The following is a 24,945-nucleotide window of genomic DNA, read 5'->3' as shown; positions in this document are numbered from 1 at the left end:
TGAGAAACCCTGGCCTATACCAATGAAGGAAAATTCCATTAATAGGCAGAGTCCTCGCTCAACACTGAAAATGCTCAAACTGGCAACCCAATTCACACAACCAAACATCACCAAGAGACCTGATTGCCCTAGGGGCTGAAGGAAGGACCAAGGACAGTAAGGGGATTTCTCAGTTGTCATTCTGACCAGGTCCTAGGCTTCACTAAATACAAACACTTCCCATCGGAAGACCTAGCAACTATGGTGCAAGTGTGCTCAGTGTTCTGACTCTTGGTGGCCCCACGAACTGGAGCTCACCAGGCTCCTCTGTCCATGGAGTTTCCCAGGCAACGCCACTGGACTGGGTCGCCACTTCCTCCTCCAGGGGGTCCTCCCAACCCAGGGATCAAACCCACGTCTCCTGCAGTGGCAGGCAGGTTCTCTACCCACTTGGGTCACCTGGGAAGCCCAAGCAATTCTACAGCACATCAAAAATTACTGTAAGTAAATACTTTTTAACACAACCTGTATACACATGGGCACTTTCATTTTCACGCTAGTTCCTTCAAAGCAGCAACAGATTTTTAACCACTAATTGCATAAGCCTAAAAAAAAAATCAATAAACACACTATTTTTAAAAACATAAGAGAAGGGACAAACTGGAAACCTGTGCTTTAGTTAAGTCAGAAATTCCTAATTCTAATGGAGTTTCAATGGCAATATCCATTTCTCTGGTACTTTCCAGGTTAGTAAATACTTCACACAGAGTCCCTTTTTAACCCACACAAGTTACCTTACCAACACCCACCATTACTAAAAGAGCTGCAGATTTTTGTGATAACTGGCAATACACAATGCACTATACTTCTGGAGATCAAAATCACTGATCTAATAATTATAAAAGAAAAATGTACAGAAATGAAAAAAATCTTGTCTTCCTATTTTAAAAAAAAAAGTTATACATAAAAGTAGTAAGGTTTTTACACTCTACATATAATTAATGCACATATTTTTTAACCAAATAGCTTGATTCAAAATGTTTACCTATTATAGAAATTAGGAATCTCTACTTTTTTTCTGAAGCTGAAGCTCCAATATTTTGTGGCCACCTGATGTGAAGAGCCGACTCATTGGAAAAGACTCTGATGCTGTGAACGACTGGGGGCAAGAGGAGAAGGGAGTGACAGAGGATGAGATGGTTGGGTGGAATCACTGACTCAATGGACATAAATTTGAGCAAACTCAGGGAGACACTGAAGGACAGGAAAGCCTGGAGTGCTGCAGTTCGTGGGGTCGAGAGAGTCAGACATGACTTTAGCGACTGAACAGCAATAACCACAACACTTTTTCTTAATATTTCAGGCTTTGAGGGTCACAGGCAAAATAGAGGATATTACATAGGTACTTACATAACCATTTCAAACGCAACCATTTAAACAGGTAAAACCACTCTCAGCTCCCAGGCCATAAAAAGCAGGTGGTGGGCCACATCTGTGCCACACACTCTAACTTGCAACTCTTATTCTAAGTAAATAGTGATTCTTTATCACTATAAGGCTCATTCATCTTTCTTTTTCTACAAACAGTTCATATATAATTATATTTTTATTTTAGTAAAGAGGGTTTATTTCATTCTTTACAACTGCTATAAGCTACTCAGAGGAATCAACCAGCAACCAATCTCACTGCCTTCTTTAACATTCTATCCAAAGCATTTAAGGCATTTTTCAACCTGTACACCAAACAGAAAACACAAATAAAGCTATCCCTTTCAACAGAGACAGGTGGATAGGAAAGGAGTTTTGCTTCACAAAATCTATCCAATTAGAAGAGCAATGAAATGGGGCACTTATTAGGAGGTTGTAAATACCATTTTAATGTCTCAGAAACCCACAATACCTAATAAAAACTAGATAAAAAGTAAAGTCAGTTTGGAGAAGGCAAGTGTTTCTTTTAGACAATGAGGTAATGATAAAGCAAAAAAGTTGAAAAAGAAGGCTAACTTTGAACAGATGAAATGGGAAGGTCTAATTCTAAGCACCTCCCATTTTCCCTTATTCTCTACCATAAAAATCCACCTCTTCCCTGGGAATTCATGGAGCACCTACATGTGCAGTACCATGCTTCTTATCTTAAGCAAGTACCTTCATTTTCCTGAGCCACAAATGGACTGAAGAGGCCCAGCCCTAGTGGCACCTCCTACATGACACTGTCTAATCTTCTGCTTACTGACCTCACGTATTTACAATCCCCAATTCAATAGGACTTGATAAGATGTAGCTGGAGGGGAAAAAAAAGGCAGCGAGTGAGCATTTTGTATTTTTTTCTTTTTTTGCCTGTACAGAGAAAATATCCCTGAGCAAGAAGTCAGAAGATGAGGATTCTAGTCTCGAGTCTGTTCAGAGATTTCAGGGTGAAATCCCTGGCAGTATCCAGGAGTGACTAGGGACAGATGCCTGGAACCAGAAGGCCCAGTTTTTAATTTTAGGCCCATCACTACTTGCTCTGAGAACCTGGAAGAGACACACCACCCATCTGGGCCTTGGCCTTCTCATCTGAGGGGCAGGAAACCACCACCTACCCGAGTATTGTTGGGAGGCACAAATGGCACTCCTTGAAAAGTGATTAGCTTATGAGTGCTCAGTGAATGTTACCTGTCATCACTTCTTAATCTCTCTGAGCCTCAGTTTCCTCAGAGGGTTACCAAGTACATCAGAGGAAACCATTAAAATGGAATGTGTTCTACAAACTATGAAGCCTCGTCCACATATAAGGTATTAGCTAATATTCCCATCCAAGACACACAGGACTTTGTTACAGCTGAGCAACTTCCCACTGCTGCAATCTGAGATACACACTCAAATATCCGCAGTACCGCTGCTTCCAGTCCTTTTTCACCAGTGAGGTTTTATTTGTGGTACACTGTTTCACCAAATGATGACAATGAACCATTAGGTGAGCTGCCACAAAAATACATTTCAGAAAGCAGTCACACACAAGGTAGAGCAGGAGGACAGTAATCAGCATCTCTCCCAGCAAAGTGTCCTAACTTCTCCCCGCGACCTCACCACATGCTTTCTACCCTGCCACTTTCTCTTCTCAGCAGGTTGCAATATGCCTTGTGCCTAATGACTCCTTGGGGATCCACAAGTCTCTGTTACTGTAAAAAGCAACCAATTATACTCATTAAAATCAATATGGGGTAAAGCCTCAACCACTTCAAATTAGCATGCAGCGTTCAAATTTAAAGAATGTATTAGAATTTAAAGACAAGGCAAATGCTGCTAAACAGAAATGAGTACATTCTCTATGTCATCCGAAATGTGAGGGTAAAAGTTATGAAACCCTGTTTTTGGATGTGTTGTTAGCAAGGTCCATAAAGAATGCTTTTCAACAAAGATTCTTCATTGGGATCTATCCTGATTTAAATGCCTGGAGAAAATAGAACTCAGTGAGAACAAAGGAAATCTGTATCAAGTAGGCATCAGCCAAAGAAAAGTCCATGTAATCTCAAAAGATACCATATTCAAAATTAAGTGCTTTTTTGAAAAAGAAACATGAAGAAGTATGCAGTTCCTAGGGTCTTCTCCTAAGTAATAATAATAGTAAGTGACAATGCAGCCTTTAGAACAATCATACAAACTGGGAGCTCAGTGGTCGCAGATAATGAAGTATGTGTTAAACCAACTACAATAAAATGTGACCAGGAGTCAGCAGTACCTTGTGCATCTTGGGCAGAACTTCACGATCATTTCCTCAGTCACATTCTCGTCCTTGGTTGGACAACTCCACCAGGATGCCATCAAACTCTTATACATCCAAAGTCTCTTCTCAGCCCCAGCTCCTCCTCCTGACAATTCTCTCCTGCCGTCTGTCCCACCACCTGCCTGCACCGAGGCCCACAGTGGGGTCTGCTCCTCACACTCCTAGTGCTCAGTTCCTGAGTTTCAAAGTCCTGCCTGCAGATGGGGATGACCTTGACCTTCAACTTCTTGGCCACCACCTGGATCCAGATTCTTGGTCATCTGAATGACAGTATCCTTCTAACTTATCTCCATCTCTTTATTCTCTCCCTATCTAATCCACTATCAATTAGCACTTAATCTTTTTTGATCATGCCATTCTCCGGGGACAATGTTTCCAAGGCTGCCCAGAGCCTACCAGGTAAAGACCAACTTCCTGTGTCACATGCTCAGAGCCCTCAATGACATGACCTCAAACCTCCTGTTCAGTTTTATTTCCTTTCCCTCTTGACAGAGGGAGTTTCAGCTGCTCCAAACTCACTGTACCCCAAGCCCACCACAGTTCCCTCCTCTAACGGTTGCCTCAGCTATCTCTTCAACCATCCTTCTCCACCAAACAGGTGTAGTGAAGTTCTTCCTGCCTTTGAAGACCAGCTCTGCCATGGATGAAGCTGCTGTCAGCTCTCCTACCTCTAAGCTCACAGTGTTTAAGTGCCATTCAAGACCTTTGTGATGCACTAGCCCAAGACGCAGTAGTGTCCTGTGGTGACAGATATAAATTCTGGAACTAAACTTCCCAGGTTCTGATCTTGGTTCCAATACTTAGCTATGACAATACCTTGTGACAATACCTATGACAATCACTTACCTCTTTGTGCCTCAGCTTCCTTATCTGTATAATGGGGATTATGACAAGTTTTCCCTTAGAACAGTCCCTGGCACAGAATAAACCTCAATAAAGTGTGAGCTGTTTCTTACTGCCCACCTGAATCCCTGACATACTTGCCATGGATGCTCCCACAGCATCCTGCATATGGATGTTCAAAATGTGCCCAATGATATGCAACACATTTTGAAAAAATTAAAACTTCCAGTTAAGACTACCCTCAAAACTACTGCTCTATTCCAAATACAGAGCAACAATAGAGAAAACAAAAGAATATGACACTTGTACAATTATTATAAACTTTGCCAGTACTGACAAAATAAACCTCAGAGCAACTCTCATGGTATTAAACTATGTCTTACTCTTCCAAATATTTACTGAGCATCTTGCAGGCAATATTTGAGGCCTGGAAATACTGGTGGAATATATTGGTTAGGTTAAAAAGTACTTTATTAAAATAGCTACTGTTAGGTTCTGTATACACATATATATATATATGAAACTCTTGCACAAAAAATGTAAAATATTGTTTATGTGGTCACTTGTGTTTGGGAATACTTTCTGTTATAAGTTTTCTTGGTAGAAATAGAATGTATAATCTGTAGAGTCAGAATTAGAAATGCCTGCAACAGCAAAATTGTGGCTCAGCCAGCCCAACTGGAGACAAGTGCATATTAAAGAGAAGGAGGCCATATGGTATTGAGAGAGAGGGGACTAGGATGGAGATTAGAAGTTTTCGGCAATGATTACATGGAGGGGGGGGTTGAGCTGTCAGTAGAAGGTGTATGAGCCCAAGAACTTCTAGGTCAGACTTTGCCTTGGTGGATTCCTGCTGGCCTAGGGACAACTTGGATAAATAAATGAGGAGACCAAGAATTCATGTTGCCTTGCCCTCTTCTTCCCTGCACCCCTCCCCCAAGAGCATGGAGGGAAGCCCAGGTCCAGTGTCCTGAGGGTTTTACTTGTCCTGGGTTAGTAGCAACTATGGTCCCCAACAACTTCAGTGTTCCACCTTGCTTTCAAAGACAGGCAAGTTGCCCAAGGGTTTTAGTATAGGAAATCAACAAGCATGACTACAGAACATATATCCTTTCCTTTCAAACATCTTACAGTACAATTAAACTAAAGACTTCTAACTCTCTCTTAAGGATCAGCCAACAAAACATTAAGGAGCGTGAATATAGGAGGATCCTAGCACATAAACCCACTTTTTCTTTAACGAGATCAGTAGTATTTTGGGTATTCGATTACTAAAACCTTCATATGGAACAGTATGTTCTCTGTGGAAAAAGCTAGAGAACAAGGTAAATTATTACTACATCAAACAATGTCTTATCAAATCAACCTGTATCCAAACGCATCAGACGACACTAGTGAGTAATGCTTGTATTTGAGCCAATACTTCAGCTCACATTAGCCTGTCGATTGTAGGTCTTGGGCAATAGTTCTGGTCTTCCAAATAAGTTGAGATCATAATCTTTTTGTTGTTGTTTCCTGCCAGGCAAAGAAGTGGTTTCACCCTCAGCCTTTTCCAGACCACCAAACGACAACGAGACACTAAAACAACCTGACTCTGCCCATGTGCAACTCTTGCCAATTCTAAATCTCCCGAAACAATAGGCTAAACAGGGCCAGTATTCTAGGAGATGAGGTTTATATGAGGTCCAACACCTCTGCCTGAGAATGAATCATAAAACCACTAACACCCCATTCCCCATTACACCATTCAGCCCCAACTGGGTTGAATCGTGCAAAATGAAAAGGGAATCGGGAACACACTGAACTTAAAACCTCAAGTACATTTTAAATCCTGTTTCAGATTCATTTAAATTAACAGAGGTCAGGCAACTCCTTTTTTCAAGTTGGGTTATTCTTACTGGTTTAATACCAAAAGCAGTCAGCCACATTTTTCCACTAAAAAATAAAATAAAATAAAATACTCTGACAGGGGAACAAACATTCTAAAATTCAGCAGAGAATGTGGAAACAGCTTACAATAAACTCTGCCTTCTAGAATAACCGATGGAGGAAATTACCCAGTTTTTTGGCCATGGGAAACTATATGTATATTATTACATATTTTGTAGGTCACAAGTTAAAAGCACAATTTGTATTTTCTAGCACAGTGTTTTTCCAAACTGTTTTACAAAGAACAACAGTGCAACAAGAGAAAAGCAAATCAAGTCAATTTGAGAGGCTCTACCTTCCCCAGCTCTCTTCTTGGAAATCATTGCTGCATATCTGCATATTAGAGAGAAAGAATCCTATAGAAATCTCTATGAAATTCAACATTTTCCCAAGTTCATTTAGCCCTGCAGCCCTTTTCCTCTCAAAACACATATCAATATTCCACAAAATGGCTGTACTGTGGAGTGTACTTTCAAAAAGATTCTTCTAGAACAGGAATATAAGAAATGGTGTAAGAGCTGAGACTCTGGAGGCAGCCTAACTCAAATATCAGCTTGTGAGCTGTGGGAACTTGGGGCTAGATTTTTTATGTCACTTGTTCTTCAGTTTCCCCCGGCAAAAAGGGGAGAGCAGAAAATGGCCATACCTCCTAGACACAGGCCTTGCCATCTAACTGGAACAGTTTTCTGAGAGCCTTACATGGCTGGCTCCTTTTTGTCACTGAGGTTCACAATGTCACCTCCTCCAACAAGCCCTCCCTGACTATCCAATATGAAGTTGACCCCACTCAGTTCCCTAGTACCTCACCCTCTTCTTTTCCTCCTGATACTTCTCTGTTTAACTATTAAACTGCTGTTTTCACCCCAATAAGATATTATCACCATGAAGTCAAGTTTTATCAGTTAACATTACTCTATCCCCAAACAGATCCTCAATAAGTAGTCACAAAATGGATGGGTAGATGGATGAATAGATGAATGAACAAATAACGTGGTTGTGAGAATTGTGAATCAAGGTCGAGCATTCTTCACAGTGCCCAACATATATGCAACTATCCAGATGATGCTATAAAAACATGTGATGAACCATGAGTGGTTAATGATTCATAATTATAATTCTTGCACTATTTAATTTACCTCTTCCTGCTGTATAGTAGGTAAACATTTCATGGCATTTATTCAGAGGTGTGTTGGTAAATAGGCTCTCAGGGATGGCACCAAAGGGGCAGCAAACCCTGAGAGTAGCATTTGCTGACTTCCATGGTGTCAATATTCCCACCAAAACCAATTTCAAACTACCGAAATTACTGGAAATATACTAAATGGCTCTCAGAAGCTGGTAACCTCTTTCCCTTGGGAAAAGTCCCTTCAGGCCTCGAAATCTTATTCAACTCCTAGTTTAAAATGAGATTTTTTTTTTTTTTAACAGACACCTTTTTCACATTCTCTGTTCTTGACGAGCCAAGATAAGGGTTATCCACTGACTTTGGTCTGCTGCTCAAGGAAAACATTTGGATGTATTGCCTGAATTTTCTGTACCACTCCCTGTGAGCTTTTGGACTAATGTTTAAGGTTTGAAGCATAACATATATTCATGCCAGATCATTCAGTTCAGTTCAGTCACTCAGTCATGTCTGGCTCTTTGCGACTCCATGAACTGCAGCACCCCAAGCCTCCCTGTCCATCACCAACTCGCAGAGTCCACCCAAACCCATGTCCATTGAGTCAGTGATGCCATCCAACTATCTTATCGTCTGTCGTCCCCTTCTCCTGGCCCTCAATCTTTCCCAGCATCAGGGCCTTTTCTAATAAGTCAGCTCTTCACATCAGGTGGCCAAAGTATTGGAGTTTCAGCTTCAACATCAGTCCTTCCGATGAACACCCAGGACTGATCTCCTTAAGGATGGACTGGTTGGATCTCCTTGCAGTCAAGGGACTCTCAAGAGTCTTCTCCAACACCACAGTTCAAAAGCATCCATTCTTCGGTGCTCAGCTTTCTTTATAGTCCAACTCTCACATCCATACACGACTACTGGAAAAACCATAGCCTTGACTAGACGGACCTTTGTTGGCAAAGTAATGTCTCTGCTTTTTAATATGCTGTCTAGGTTGGTCATAACTTTCCTTCCAAGGAGTAAGCATCTTTTAATTTCATGGCTGCAATCACCATCTGCAGTGATTTTGGAGCCCAGAAAATTAAAGTCAGCCACTATTTCCACTGTTTCCCCATCTATTTGCCATGAAGTGATGGGATTGGATGCCATGATCTTAGTCCAACTAATCTCATAAAACATAAGTCAAATGGTGTTTAGATTCATTTAAATGAAGATATCCAAAACAATCAAGCCACCATCAAGGCACGATTAAATACTGCCAACGAGCAGAATCTGTCAAGACAAGACTGACTATCTAACCCCAAGATCCCAACATGGTCAATCCCTTGCAGATGGGGATTTCTCTGGTATCACAGCCTTGCTGTACAGGAAACATGACCCATTGGCACCCAAAATAAAGCAGCAGCTTTTTTAAACTATAGCAATCTATCAATCTTTTCAAGGTCATCAGAAAAGACCCTGATGCTGGAAAAAACTGAAGGCAGGAGGAGAAGGGGATGACAGAGGACAAGATGGTCAGATGGCATCACCAACTCAGTGGACATGAGTTTGGACAAGCTCTGGGAGATGGTGAAGGACAGGGAGCCTGGCATGCTGCAGTCCATGGGGTCTCAAAGAGTCAGACACGACTGAGCAACTGTACAACAACAACAATCTACCAACTATAGTTTTGAGATAACACAATCAAAATTTCAAAATCCACAGACATTCTACATGAAATAACATGGCAATAATCACTGCTTCTCCTCTGTAAATTAAATAGAAAGTCTATAGTGCAAGCCAGGAAGAGATTCTTTACACAGCAACAGATAGCTAAAACAGTGGAGCAGAAACTAATTCACCCAAAATTCAGTGGCTTAAAAACATACATTTATTATCTCACAGTTTATGTGAAACAGGAATTTGAGCACATCTCAGCTGAGTCTCTCAGAAAGCTGAAATCAAGTTGTCAGCCTAGAAACTGTTATCTCATTGAAAGACTCAACTGGAGAAGATCCACTTCAAGCTTACTAAGTGATGGTGAGCAGTTTTCAGTTCTTTGTGGCTGTTGGGTCTCAGTGAGGGTCTCAATTCCTTACTGTTTGTCAGCTGGAGACTACCTGGAGGTGCCTTACCACATGAGCCTCTGCCACATGGCAACTTGCTTCAAAGCATGCCAGTTGAGATGGCAACAGACTGTACGAACAACACGGAAGTAACAGTCTTACTAGTAATCTAGTAATTACTACTAATCTAATCATGGAAGTAATATTGGCATTCCACTACCTTTGTTATTCAGGATCAAGTCACTAGATTCAGCCTAAACTCAAAGGGAGGAGATTACATAAAGATATGAATTCCAATAGGTATGGATATAGGGGCCATCTTAGACATCTTCCCACCACATTCACACTCTTGGAATATGAATGGGAAGACCAGGCCCAACAAAACATATCTTTAAGTATCTAACGTGAAGCCAAGCAATCTCACTTCCCAAACATGTAGCTAGGGTCTCATGAGAACAAAACCAAGGAGAGTAAGCATGGAGGATATTAAATCCAAAGACACAAAAGTCTACTTAAATGTTGTAACCAAATACAATCTAATATCAGAGAAAACCACTGGGAGCAGCTGCATTACCAAGTCCCAACATGAAAGCTGTGCTTTCTGAGCAATCAAACAAATGACTCATTGGAAGGACTGCCCATCCAAAAAGGTATATAATGCCAAGAAATATAGTTTTGTCTGAAAACAAACATCCTTTTGAATTTTTCTTTATGGCTGCAGAATATTTTGAAAATATACTTAATGCCACTTCACTGCTTCCTGTTTTCTGTGAGATCTGTGTCTGTCACAGCATTTTATTTTGCCTACATGGTACTTTTGAGATTCACATCCACCACAGTAGCAAGGAACTGCTATAAAAATTTCAGACCTTGAAGGTCACCGACATTCTTTCTAAGAGCTCTCCAGCTGCATATTCTCAGATATCTGAGCATCCCAATATTCAATGGCAGTGGCAAGCCAGCAAGGCTGCCTCTGAGAAACTTCAAGTGATTTAATTCACCAAGTGCAAAATGCACACTCAGAAAACCAAGAACACTCTGTCCTACATGAATGTAAATGTAGGCAAAGATTATCTAAACGTTCAAAATTGGTCTGCACATTTTTCCATTGTTTCCAGAAATATCCTTAGGCTTTACTTTCTAACAATCCCACACCAAATTTAGCTTTGAAGCATTTAAGTTCATTGTTTTGCTAATCACCTATTCATTTTGCTCCTTTAAAAAGAGGATATTTAATAAATATCTAAAACTTAAACAGTACTGTATTTAAAAGACCCTGAAACAATGGCCATCTGTAGGAAAGCAACTATAAACGACCTTAGAGTTGATGTGTGCTGCACACACTTGGATCCTGAATACGTGTTGAATAATAATGGAACACATGTGTGGTGGGCAGAGGGAAAAAAAAAAAAAAAGACTAATGCCAAATTCCAATTTAAAGGTGATAAGCAGACAGGAAGGTTATAAAACAGATGACAAGGGGAATTTTGTCAAGGTTATAGATAATGTCCAACCTGTGATAATAACTTGGTAACATATTTAACATATTTTAACTTGTAAAATATGACTTTAGAGAAATAAAGTGAATGTCCTTACCTCTCTAAGATGTATGTTTTCCTTCTCTTTCTGGTCTAAAATCACTTCCAAGTGGCTGACTTGAGACTCAGCCTCTGCCATCCGACGTGTCCGTTCATTGTCATCCTCAAGACTTTTGGACGGCAAACCTTTACTCTGCAACATCTCAAGAAGCTTTTTAATTGACTCGTCTCGGGCATTGAGGGTCTGTTTCTGTGTCTCGATTCTCAGCTCCATTTCCTCCAAGGTCTTCCTCAATAGGAACAGCTCCTTAGCCTGTCTGTCATGCTCAGCTTGGAGCCGCCGGAAGTTCTCCTCCGTCAGTTCAATGGTGAAGTGCTCTGCTCCTCGGTTGCCACTCTCTTGCTGCAGGAGGTGGTTGAGGTCTCTCTGGGTTCGCAGCTCATCTTGAAGGGCCTGGATTGTCAACTGAAGGTGCTATGATGAGAAAGATGGAACAAGAGAGGAGAAGAAGGGGGAAAAAAGTCAATGAACATGCCAAATGCTATTTGCTGCTATCACACTATGAAGATGGAATGTTAATCATGAGGTCCAGAGGGGCCAGCTGTTAGGTTCTTCAAGGTGACTTCAGAAGCAAGGGACAGCACATGGAGAAGGGGAGTTAATTCAATGATGCTTTCTGAATGTCTTAAGAGAAAGGTACACATACACAGAAACGGTGTATTAGTGTCAGTTACAAGGTAAATTACACATCTACACAGTTTTAATTTAGGAGTGGAAAGGGTTAGAGGGAAACTTTCACAAACACACCTTCTTTACACCCACAATGCTCCAGACTCAGTATTCCTTGTTTCCTAAGGTTTCTTTATTCTACTATCCGTTACTTTTTGTGGTAAGTGTATGTCCATTTAAAAATAAAAACGATAGCATCCACTACAAGTAGACATAAACAAGGACTTTATTTTTACAAATAAAGCTGTGAGCAGGTTTAGTAAACAGGATTACTGCATCTGCAAGCAAAAGGGGACAAATACAGACAGACAGACGCACTCAAACACACAAGGAGGTGAGGCTGTGCAGAGCACAACAAACGAGCGCAAACAGTGGACAAACCTTGGTTCTTCGGGCATCCAGTAACTGAACAGCATGGGAAACGAAAGAAAAATGAAGCAAAAATCAACACAAAGAAAAGTCCAGGGCAAGCAAAGGGTATTTAACAGAAAGAACTTAATCAACATGAAGTACCTTCGCAGAGAAGAAGAAAAGAAAATCAGTTTCTTATTATAGCAAAGACCCATAAGCTACATAGAATTTATAGCACTGATGCTTGATAAACATGATTTTAAAAAAGAAAAAAATGAGGTTTATTCCACCTCTAATTTTCCTAAATCTCACTGACCCAGGAACCCAGTATCTTGGTTGCTATTACCAGAGACGAAAGCACCACACTCCAGAGCTATCCACGTCACCATTTTAGCCAAAATCAGAGTGGAAGTGCCAGAGAAACAAAATTGCATGAGGACAGGTGGTGAATTCAGCAACACTTCCCCAAGAGGGGCAACCCCAGACTGATCACACCAGACAGCCATAAGCTGAAGGCATTTTTGTCCTAGGAGGTAATGCAGGGACTTCCAAAACACAGTCACTCATCCATTCACCAAACACATTCTCCTGATACAGACCAGACACAACGCTAAGCATGGAAATCAAGGTGAATGCAAGGCATAGGTCCTGCCTAAAGGAATTCACAGTATTGTAAGGCATGGATAATAAAATAACATGACTAAGTTACATAAATACTGGAGGAGTCCACATTGGGAAATCCTTCTGAATTCTCATAGCTGATATCCAGAGAGGCTGAGATTTTTCTGAGTGGGGCCTGTACCCAGAAATTAGCACCAAGTGATGCGTTTATCAAACTCTTTATTGGTATCCAGGTCAACTTTTCACTTAGAAGCATCCAATGAGAGATTCCTGCCTACTCTCTCATTTGTGTGTCACGGCATCTCCCAGGGTAGCAAATGCAGAGTAAGCAACTGGTATGTATTTAATGACAGTGATTATAAATTTTTTAAAATATAACTCATCCCTGTAAAGTAAAATTACATTTAAGTGCTTTTTAGTACATTTACAAAGTTGTACAACCATAAACAAACAAATTTTAGAATAGTTTCATCATCCCCAAAAGAAATCCTATACCCTTTAGAAGTCACTCCTTATCTTCCTCCCTCTCCTCAGGCCCTAGCAACCACCAATACTTTCTGCCTCTATGGATGTGCCTGTTCTGGGCATTCCACACCAATGGGATCATCCTGTTTTCAGGGTTCATCCATGTTGTAGCATGTATCATGCTACATTTGATAGATGAACATTATTCCAATAGAGGGTCTTACTACATGGTATTTATCCATTCAACAATCAATTTATACATAAATATTCATAGCACCATTATTCATAGTAGCCAAAAAGTGGAAACAACCTAAGTATCAGTCAATTGATGAATGAGTATATAAAATGTGGTATATGCATAAAATGGAGTATTATTTAGTCATATAAAGTATGAAGTACTGGTGGACACTGTAACATGGATGAATCTTAAAAAAAAAATGCCACATGAAAGAAGCCAGTTATAAAATACTACATGTCACATGATTACACTGACAGGAAATATCCATAATAAGCAAATCCATTGACAGAAAACAAACTGGTGATTGTCAGGGGAGATTGTGGGGGAGATGAAGGATATCTATTAAAGTAGCATGTCTTCTTGGGGGGTGATGAAAATCAGCCCTTGAAAGTTGTTTGTTTTTGAGGGGTGTTTATTTTAGGGGTGATGAAAATGTTCTGGAATTAGCCATTTGGTTCAACAACTTCGTGAATATACTAAAAACCAACGAATTTTACATGTTAGATGGATGAACTGCATGGTACATAAATTATATCTCAATAAAGCTGTCATAAAAAACTTGAAGTGGGACAACAAGGTAATGTGACCTTCTTCCACCAGCCCACCAGCCCTAAACCACACCAAAACAAAGCACACAGAAGTATCGACAGTGTTCGGCCCACTGATGTCGCTGCTGCCAAGCCTCTTGAGAGTATGCAACTGTCTTCAAGCCATTTAAACATTCCTGACAAGGGCAAATCTCTGTCCTCTTAAAGTGGCTTGGATTTCTGGAATGATCAAAGTTTACTTGGAGACAAACACAATGAAATACAATGATCGTACCAGAAATTATCTTTCCTGAGAATGACCAAAATAAGGTTAGTTTTCTTATGTAGTTCATAAACCAGTCAGAAGGGAATTCCAAAAAATGCTAAAATGCTTTGAGCAAAGACCGCAGCACTGGAAGACAACGCTGTTAAGGCTGCTGCCCCTTTGGATGGGCAAGTTGTCTAGTGCCCTGATCCTTTGCTTCCAAACCTGCAAAATGGGACTAATCATAATGCTTACCTCAGAGTTCCTGTGAGGAATAACTAAGGTAATGCATCAAGTGCCAGACTTGAGAATGAAGGGAGGAAGGAAGTGTAGTAGACAAGAGAAGTAGCAAAGAATAAGAAGATGAGAGGAATGAAGGGGGGAAAAAATCAGTCCATTTATCCATTCAATACTCATTTACCCAGTTGTCTTCCTCATACCTGTGAAATATCAAAAAAAAAAAAAAAAAAGAGAGAGAGAGAGAAAAAACAAAAAGAAGTTGTCCTTGCTCCCAGTCCATGTGGACATGTAAACCAATAGCAAAAATATGACAGAAGTCACAGCCAGGTGGCTAGAAATGCAGGGAAGGTGTAACCCAGGCTAGAGAAATGTAAGAAAACACAAGAGCTACCCAAACTAAGAGGTACCACTGAGCTATGTCTTGAAGAATAAATGAGAGCCAACCCTGGGAAGAATGAAGGAAAGAGCGGAGAAAGTATAAAAGCCCAGAGGCAAAGACAGACTAGACCTATTAAGGAACAGTAATGGCAAAAATCTTTATAGCCCTTCCATAGTCCAGGTGCCATCCTAAGCATTTTTCATTCTTCACAAACACCCAGTGAGACAGGGCATTTAATGAAAGACAACATGTAGGCAGAGTGGTTAAGTAACCTGCAATAAGCTACCCAGCTAGGTAAGCGCCACAGTCAGGTGTTCATCCACCTGGAGGTCTGACCCCAACATCTTGCATGAACCAGTATGCTACCTGAACTCTGAACTGGTATAAATACTTCTCCAGGGGGTCTTCCCAACCCAGGGATTGAACCCAGATCTCCTACACTGCAGGCAGATTCTTTATCATCTGAGCTATCAGGGAAGCCCATATACACCTCAGGATGGCTGAAAAAAGAAACGGGGGGGTGGCTGGAGTGGCGAGAACAGGCAAGGCAGGCAATTCTGACAGCTGTAACAATTCTCAAAACTCAGCCACTCTAACCAAGCAATTCCTCACTCTGAGGTGGTCACAATGGCTATCTCTAGGTTGTACATTAAGAAAACTTACTTTCCAGGTAATCATTTTATTAGTCACTGAATGACTTCAGCATTGACCAAACACAATCTGATAATCTATAATCCAGCATTTAAAAATGTCTCAAATCTATTTTTCATTTAGTTTTTATTTTCTTTTTTTTAAAGTTTATTTTTTAATAAGTGGAAAATTGCTTTACAAATTAGTGTTGGTTTCTGTCGTACAACAACAATCAATCATAATCACATATATAGATATGTATATAGGCTAGGGTATGCTGCTGTGACAAAAGCACAAAAAAACCCACATTCTGAAAGATGAATCCATCTAACATCCTGATGGCATGGAATCAGAATTCCTAGAGCTCACAGAGGCCCTAAAGATTAGCTTGTTAACTTCATCTTACAAATGAGAAAATCAGATCCACTCAGGTTAAATGACAGGCCCAAGAGCACACAAACCTACTGCAAAAGCCAGAATCTTGGTTTCTGGGATCCTGGACTCCATCCTCTAACAACCCTAAGAATAGACCAAAAGGAGGTGTTTCTCCAGTTTGACAACTTAGAAAATAGCAGTGGTGTCTCTTATAGGGAGGATGAGAGACAACCTAAATCATCTGACTTCTACATCATCCAGTCCTATCCAATAGTTAAACAGCACCGGACACTCCAAGGATAACTTACTGAGACCTCATTTCTAAGACCTTGCAATTAGTAATGACTACTATGTAGCAATTAGAGATGAGGTGTTAGTCACTCAGTCCTGTCCAACTCTGTAACCCGATGAACCGTAGCCCTCTAGGCTCCTCTATCCATGGAATTCTCCACACAAGAATACTGGAGTGGGCTGCCATTCCCTTCTCCAGGGGATCTTCTTGACCCAAGGATCGAAACTTGGTCTCCTCCACTGAAGACAAGTTCAGTTTAGAAAAAAAAAAAAAAAACAGTGAAAACTCTAGCAAAGTCAAAGCACTTTTTCAAAGGTTCTCTGAAACACTTTTTTGTTGTTCAGTTGCTCAGTAGTGTCTGACTCTTTGTGATCCTGTGGACTGTAGCCTGCCAGGCTCTTATGTCCAAGGAATTTTCCAGGCAAGAACACTGGAATGGGTTACCATTTTTTTCCCCCGGGGATCTTCCCGTACCAGGGATTGCACCCATGTCTCCTGCATTGGCAGACAGATTCTTGACCACTGAGGCACCAGGGAAGCTCTCTCTAAGGGTTAAAAAATTTTAAAAAAAATGCAGTTTTCAATCTCCCCTCTTCTATAATTACTCTATTCCTTCACAATGAATCATCTCCCACTTCTCAACCATGAAAGCACATTTAAATCTCACTGGATCAATAATCAAAGGCATGCACTTCAGTTTGTAACCTACATCAGGGAACTATAAACCAGCAACTTATTAGGATGTGTCCAGGAGCCATCTCTTAGGAATTTCTCGGTCATCACTGTGGTGTCAACTCCCCAAAGCCTCAAACACTTTTCCTGCTGCTTCCATTCCACTGCATATTAGGAGAGAGAAGCCCTTCCAATATTCAGCTGCGTGGGAATGGGACATTGCCAGGTGATCCAACCTCATTCCTGAGAGCCAATCAAATTTCTGTCAACTTGGCACTTATAACACAAGTATAATAGGTGGCAAAAGAGTTAATTCTCTTCAAGCACAGAAGTGAGTCTATGGTTGGATGAGTATTCAGAAAGTTTTTTACTCCCCACCCTGATTGTGAGGTCATCCTCCAGCTGTCCTCAAAGAATCAAAGCTAAGAAGGCAAACTCCCTTATCCACAGCTGACCACTGAGGACACCAAAGAAAGTAAAGCAGCTGTGACAACGGACATCCAGGCTTCTCTCTGCAGTCACTCTGCTAGGAGTCCAAACAGAATGCATCATATTTACCCTGATACCTGGCCTATAACCCAGTTCTTTTCTCCCCACACTTAATTACATACTTTGAACTCTATCCTGGATAGTAAAGGCGAACCCCTTTACTGACTCACTGGAAAATATTGAAGGCAGAAGGAGAAGGGGACAACACAGGATGAGATGGATGGTTGACATCACCAACTCAATGGACATGAGTTTGAGCAAGCTTCAGGAGTTGGTGATGGACAAGGAAGCCTGGCATGCCACAGTCCATGGGTTCTCAAGGAGTCAGACACAACTGAGCGACTGAACTGAAAAGCTAACCCCAAATCCAGTACACAGAAGGAAAAAAGCTTAAAATTATTGGTCTGGTCATTAAACACAGGTAAATGGAATGGGAACCAAAGAGATGAGCTTGTGCACTTGATTCCAAGTTACAGACAATAAACTAGGTCATAAGGACTTCTGCTTCTGGTATTATGGCAGGCTTATTTTCTGATACAACCTCCCAGTACTCAACATTCAGATAAAGGCAAAATATATCTTTCAAAGCATCGCCATGCTCACAAAAAGGCAAGGGAAATTGCTAAGAAGAAAAGAGATTTAGAGAGAGATAAAGTGAGCTCCTCAAGGGTAGGTTCTGGGCCAAATTTGTATCATACCCCCAACTCTAGTGCATAATAGGTTCCCAATAAAAAGTGAGTAAAATATGGACAGAAGATGAGAGAACCAAAAAGGAAATTGTTCACCCAACAGTCAGTACAGGAGAACAATGTGAGGCAGAATAGTTTCCATTTTTCTTTGGTTTGCTGTAGTTAGGCTGGGAATGGGGCAGGGGGGGGCAGGAAGGGGAGGTAGTGGTGGTGGGAGAAGTAGGAAGAATATTCTTGACCTCAGATTACTCTGTCCTGTTCTCTCTCCCAAAACTCAAAATTCCTCACGTCCACCAGCTTACTTGTCTGACAATACTGCTCCAAAGCTGCCAGAACTATGTCCACTTCACAAGAGAATAAATTGAGCTAGCTTAAGGGATTTTATTGCAATCACATCATTAGCAAACATGGGCCAGAGTCTAAAATTGAGGTTTCCTCCAGCCAATTCTAAAGTCTCCCCTGCTCTAAAAATACTATAGGACTTCATTTTACACAATTCTTACAGGCTTCCATAGTTACTTAATTTTGAAAAAAGGAGAACAATGAAAAATAAGAAACTAAGCCATACTTGAGTTTATATGGAAAAGGGGAGAAAATATACTTTGCTTTAGCCAATGTTTAGGAGAGTGACTTCCAATAGCTACTGGAGTCAGAATCTAATCCAGATTTCAGAATGTCTAAAACACAAAAAAAGGTAAATAGAATGAAAGCGTAATTATATATGTATGATGTGCATGGAACACACAATTATTTAACTAGGGCCTAGCCAGATGTTTAGAATCTACTGTGTCTTATCCCCAAACATGGAAAATATGAGTTCCTGGCAGATTTGAAAAAATTTGTGACCTTAAGCTCTTTTCCACACTATGGGGAAAAAGCAAAAAATGATAAAGTTTTGGACTATAAAGCAGTTTAGAGTTTCACTGCTATGAAAACCGTCTCTGAGCTTTATAAAAATATGAATTGGCTTATATCCAAAAGTCTTGAATTTTTTTTTTTAATAAATCCTTACTCCTTCTCAAGAAAGGGCTTAACATAACTCTTTCAAAGAAAACAGAATCTCTTTGCAGACAACTTGGCCCGCTCCACTTCTCCTGTGACTTTATTTCCCTATTTATCATCTTCCAGTTTGTCTCTAATCATATAATAAGGGCAGGTTCTCTGATCCCTTTTTCCATAATCCTGTGTGCAGGATGTGCAGTACTCCTTGTGGCTGCAAACCTTCCACAGGCTGTGTCATGTGTGTGAAAAGACAAAGAGCAGGCATTGGCTAAAAACATGTGGCCCCAGTGTGCTGTGGAAGAGGTGCTCTATTGAGAAGAGTATAAAAAATTAATATTTAGACATATGATCTAGGCATTCTCCTTTAGGGTAAAAGAGACACAGAGCTAATAGAGAATACTGATAAGTGACCTTTTTTTTAAGCAGCAAAGTACCAGTACCCTGGGATTCTCAGACAGATGCACTGTTAGTGATAACTGCAGAACCCACTCTGGTTGATAATATGTGACATTTTGCCAAGATTGATAATACTAAGAACAGTATACATGGGAAAGCCCTCTTGGCAGTTGCTTTTGTAAGCAAGAAGGAGTTCTGGTTTTCATTACAGACCAATACTATAAGGTGGCACAATACTGGAATATTGTACTGAGCTGAGAGCTAGGATTTAAGTTCTAATTCCAGCCTTCCTACTTATCAATTACATAATTGGAGAAAATCACCAGACTTGCCTGGGCTTCCGAGAGCAGTTGTGATGAGCTCGGTTTTGAATCCTGCAGCTACCCATGACAGCCTATGTTACCTTGGACAAGTTACTTAAGTACTGTGAGCAAATAATTCATCCATAAACAAGAAATAATCATCATAACTAACTTACAGAGTTCACACAAAGACAACATGAGATGTTCATCAAGTGAACAAGTTCCCACAAAGCATGAAGCACAGGGCCTGGCACATAAACGAAGGCTGAATAAATGTTCATTGTTTTCATTGCTGTGCAGACTGTGTGGTGGCTAGAGGCCCAGAATTAAAATGTCTCTCCTTCCTCCTCTCATTTGGACAAGGAAAAGAAATGAATAAACATAAAATTTTGACCACTGAATACATGTAACAGTGAGAAACAAAATGCTAACTACTATGGCATTTTTTAAATAAGGGAAAACAGGAAACAGTTGTTTTAAGACCAACTCAAAGATGGATAAAATTGATTTCCCATCAACTTGTCTATAAATAACTCTGCAAAGGGGCTCTAGGAAATAACTTTCTATTTTGAAGGTCAGGGTTCTTTCCCTGTTACCCAGTAATATATAAGCAACTAAAAGAAAGTGGCATTACCTGACACCGACACTGTTCAACTTGTTACAGGTGGAAAAAAAAAAAAAACAGAAGTATAAGACCTAGATACTTTTTTAATGTGTTTAGAGAAGTAATCCCAAACATGTAATCATAAAAATGATGGTTAAAATTGGAACATTTCCAATTATTAATAGCCACTGCCACATGCAGTTAGAGAATAGTTCTTTCATTTTAATTGCTTAGCAAATCTTTACTGTAAATGGCATTTTAAAATCTTTACTGCAATTTCCTTCCCTGTCACCTCCCTTTCACCTCCCAACATGTCCATTTAACAAAACTGCTTACCATGTAAGTATTTTTAATACAAGTAAGAGAAGTTAGATTAATATCAATGTAAAAAGTTGGGTGGCAGGCTTTGAACTACTGATTTTTCCCTACTCTAACCAACATGTTTGCTCAAACTCTAGCCCTTGCTATTCAAGTTTTCATAAGGAGTTCAGTTCAGTCCAGTCATTCAGTCGTGTCCAACTCTTTGCAACCTCATGGACTGCAGCACACCAGGCTTCCCTGTTCATCAAAACCTCCCAGAGCTTACTCAAACTCACATCCATAGAGTCAATGATGCCATCCAACCATCTCATCCTGTCATCCCCTTCTCCTCCCACCTTTAATCTTTCCCATCATCAGGATGTCTGGCTCTAAGTGAGTGCTCACACCATTGTGGTTATCTGGGTCATGAAGGTCTTTTTTGCATAGTTCTTCTGTGTATTCTTGCCACCTCTTCTTAACATCTTCTGCTTCTGTTAGGTCCATAACCATTTCTGTCCTTTATTGTGCCCATGTTTGCGTGAAATGTTCCCTTGGTATCTCTAATTTTCTTGAAGAGATCTCTAGTCTTTCCCATTCTGTTGTTTTCCTCTATTTCTTTGCATTGATCACTGAGGAAGGCTTTCTTATCTCTCCTTGCTATTCTTGGAGAATAGCATGAGGAGAGATTCTCCCTAAGTACTCTTCTGCTTCTCTCTGTTTCTCGAGTCACTGCCTACGAAGAGGCAGGGGGAACTGGCCCCCACGCTGCTTAGAATGTGACCACTGGACCAGTAGCAACAGAATCTCCTGAAATCATCTAAGAATGGTGGAATCTCAGGTCTCACTCAGACCTGCAGAATCAGAATCTGCATTCTAACAAGACTACCAGGTAATTTGTAGGTGCATAAAGCCCTGAGAAGCACTTTTCTGGACTTGGAAAAAAAAAAAAGCTTTAGCACTATTAAAAATAATTATATGGGCACTGAACAGTGAGGAAGGAAAATATCATGAAAATAGTACTGTAATATAGTGTTAAGGAGCACATTGAAAAGTCAGTTTGTGTGATTAATAAAATCTGAGTAAACTATGAGTAGTGTCCCTTAATACAATACTAGATGAAACAGGCAAACAGGGCCATTCATTCATTCATTCAACCGTAATTGAACTATGTGCTGATAGGCATATACACTAACCTTCCTTTCCAAGTCAAAAAAATAAATCCTGGGAATTCCCTGGTGGTCCAGTGGCTAAGATTCTGCACTCCCAATGCAGGGGGCCTGGGTTCAATCCCTGATCAGGGAACTAGATCTCCCATGCCACAACTAAAACCCAATACAGCCGAACAAATAAATTTTGTAAATTAAAAAAAAAAAAGAAATCCTCCCAGGTTAAATATAAACAAACATATATTTTATTATATATATTTTATCATATATGTATAATATATTATGACTTAAATATAAGTAATATATATTTTAAAACAAAATAGATGACTATATTATAAATATTATACACTATATAATATTATCATATACACTATTTAATTTTTTTCACTTTTATTACTCTATTTTACTTGGGAGAAAATGCATTTAAAAATTTCCAACATGTTAAGATGTAGAACAAAAAAGGAAGACATGGCCCCAAAGAAAGTAGCTGAAACCAAGAGTAGCTGGCTGGGCTGAGGAGTAAAAGACTTTCCAATTAGCCCTCTGAACACTGTTTATTTTTAAGTGATACATAATATCCGAATTTTAATTCTGTACTATCATGTCGGTTATTGCTGTTTAAAAGACAATCTGGCACTTCCCTGGTGGCTCAGTTGTAAAGAATCTGCCTGCTAATGCAGGAGACACAGGTTCGATCCCTGGTCCCAGAAGATCCCACATGCCTTGCAGCAACTAAGCTCACGTACCACAACTACTGAGTCTGTGCTCTAGAGTCTGTGAGCCACAACTACTGAACCTATATGTTGGCCTTTTGAAACCTGAGTGCCCTAGAACAAGTGCTGCTGTTAGGAGAAGCTACTGCAATGAGAAGCCCGTGCACTGCAACTGTGGATCAGCCCCAGTCACCCAACTAAAGAAAAGCCTACATAGCAGTAAAGACCCAGCAGAGCCACAAATAAATAAATAAGATAAACTGAGGCAACCTTTAAAGACTCATCTAAATTGCCAAGTACTAGACTTTACATCCAACTATTTTATTCACTTAAACTTTTAGCTAGCATATCCATATGCATGTCTGTGATCTTTGTGGAATTTTAAGTGACTGGAAAAACCATGAGAAGTCTGAGATGAACCTTCTTTTACAAACTATATCTTGAACAGTATACACAGAAAATGTGAATATACTGGGCCATAAGTAGCCTAATCACTAAACTCTCCAAGTTTTTTCATTTTCTCAGTGAACTAGAATCAAAGACCTAAATCTTTATTTGTTTCTCTGGTGGTGTAAAAATAAGATTACTACTGTATTCACACAATGCTTTTGATCTTTAATATTATATATAAATATATTTTTATATTACATATTATATGTATATACATAGAGAGAATGTACCATATCGCATATATAAAAATATAGACAATATACCAAAGGAACGTAAAATGAATAGATAAGAAGAAAGTAGAAAAAAATACATCAAAATGATCACCACTGGGGAAAAAGGGAATAAAGAATGACTACTGAAGAGTATAGGATTTTGGGGGGAGGTAATGAAAATGTTTTAAATGAATATAGTAAAAAACAATCACATCGAATATATTTAAAGGGTAAATTTTATGATACATGAGATATCTCAAAGATGTTAAAAATGATGGGAGGTGGGAGCATTATGGATGCCTTCTGCAAATATTTTTTCCGAGAATAATTTTTGAATGCCTACTGCTAAAGACTTCATGTTTAGATCCCCCTAAAATTCTTATGTTGAAACCTAATCTCTAATGCGATGGTACTTAGAGGTGGGAAGTTCAGGACCTGATAAGATCCTCAGAGTAGAAACCTCATGAATGGGAATAATGTCCTTATAAAAGAGGACCCAGAGAGCTTCTTCGCCCCTTCTATCACGTGAGGACACAATGAGAAAACAGCTGCCTCTGAACTAGAGAGCAGGCCTTTACCTTGATCCTGGACTTCCTAAATTCTAGAACTATAAGAAATAAATGTTTGCTGTTTATAAGCCACCCAAGGTACAGTATTTTTATTTTAGCAACATGAATGGACTAAGACACTTGTCATGTGCTCATCACTGCTTGGTTCATTAACAGTCTTTGATTTCCAAGCAACAGAAACTGATTTGGCTTTACCTTAGGCTAAAGAAAGGAATGTATGAGAAAGATATCAGGCTATCTCCCTGAATCAAAACAGCAATTGTGAAAACAAAACCAAGGGGAAAAGTAAGCAGAACATAGCAGGAATTGCTACAAGAAGATGTGACTTGGTTCAACAACTCTGCTCCAAACTGTAAATACTCACTCAAGAGAAGACAAAATGATACTGGCATGGGTCAGGGGTCCACCATGAATCAATCAGTTGTGGCAGGTGACCCTGCCCATCAGAAGCTACTCAAAAGAAAAACCTTGTTTAAAGGTGGGCAGGGAGCCCAAGAAGAATCTACTACAATTGCTGTTATAAGTAAATATTTTAAAAAGAAGCAAAATGTGAATAACATAAGAGTGCTAAACAGCAATATGTACAAGACTTTGGTGATCTTCTAGTACAAACATAACCATGCCAATTCACGCTTTTGATATGCAATAACAGACATGAATTAAGAGATCAGCAAACTTAGAGAAGTATAGACTTCCAAAGGAAATAGAGTAAAAAATTAAAATTTAACAGTCAAAGTCCTAGATACTTTATTGAGAACAGTTCTCTCAGTTAAGAACCCTATCTTTGACGTCTAACAGTCCCTCCCCAGCTTTGGAACTCACTAGCTGTGGGGTCAATCTGATCACTCATTAGTTACAGGGTCCCATATCCTTTGGTGGGCTGTGTGATACTAACAGGTTACTTCTGTTCTCTAGATTTTACTTTCCAGCTATTTTAAAAGCTAATAGGGACATCCCTGATATCTAGTGACGAAGACCCTGAGCTCCCAGGGCAGGGAGCCCAGGTTCAATTCCTGTTTGGGGAATTAGATCCTGCATGCTGCAGCTAAGATCC

At 39.9% G+C, this 24,945-nt stretch overlaps 1 protein-coding gene across 13 annotated transcripts in view; it reads right to left on the bottom strand.

The window, feature by feature from the left end:
• Positions 1–24,945, bottom strand: part of ERC2 (ELKS/RAB6-interacting/CAST family member 2) — a 971,398-nt gene that overhangs the window by 780,566 nt on the left and 165,887 nt on the right. For 8 of the 13 annotated variants that reach the window (XR_011483727.1, XR_011483728.1, XR_011483729.1 and 5 more), the window contains exons 3-4: positions 12,326–12,349; positions 11,273–11,689 (exon numbers count right to left, since the gene is read on the bottom strand). Coding sequence is in view for 10 of the 13 variants with exons in the window: in XM_070455889.1 (XP_070311990.1) it covers positions 11,273–11,689; positions 12,326–12,349 (441 nt within the window). In the remaining 3 variants the exon portion in view is untranslated. The remainder of the gene's footprint in view (positions 1–11,272; positions 11,690–12,325; positions 12,350–24,945) is intronic. The other 5 variants (XM_070455890.1, XM_070455892.1, XM_070455894.1 and 2 more) reach the window with 1 other exon arrangement.

The sequence above is a fragment of the Odocoileus virginianus genome, chromosome 26, assembly GCF_023699985.2.
Source record: "Odocoileus virginianus isolate 20LAN1187 ecotype Illinois chromosome 26, Ovbor_1.2, whole genome shotgun sequence".
Lineage (NCBI taxonomy): Eukaryota > Metazoa > Chordata > Mammalia > Artiodactyla > Cervidae > Odocoileus > Odocoileus virginianus.
This window is presented reverse-complemented; position numbering and strand designations above follow the sequence as displayed.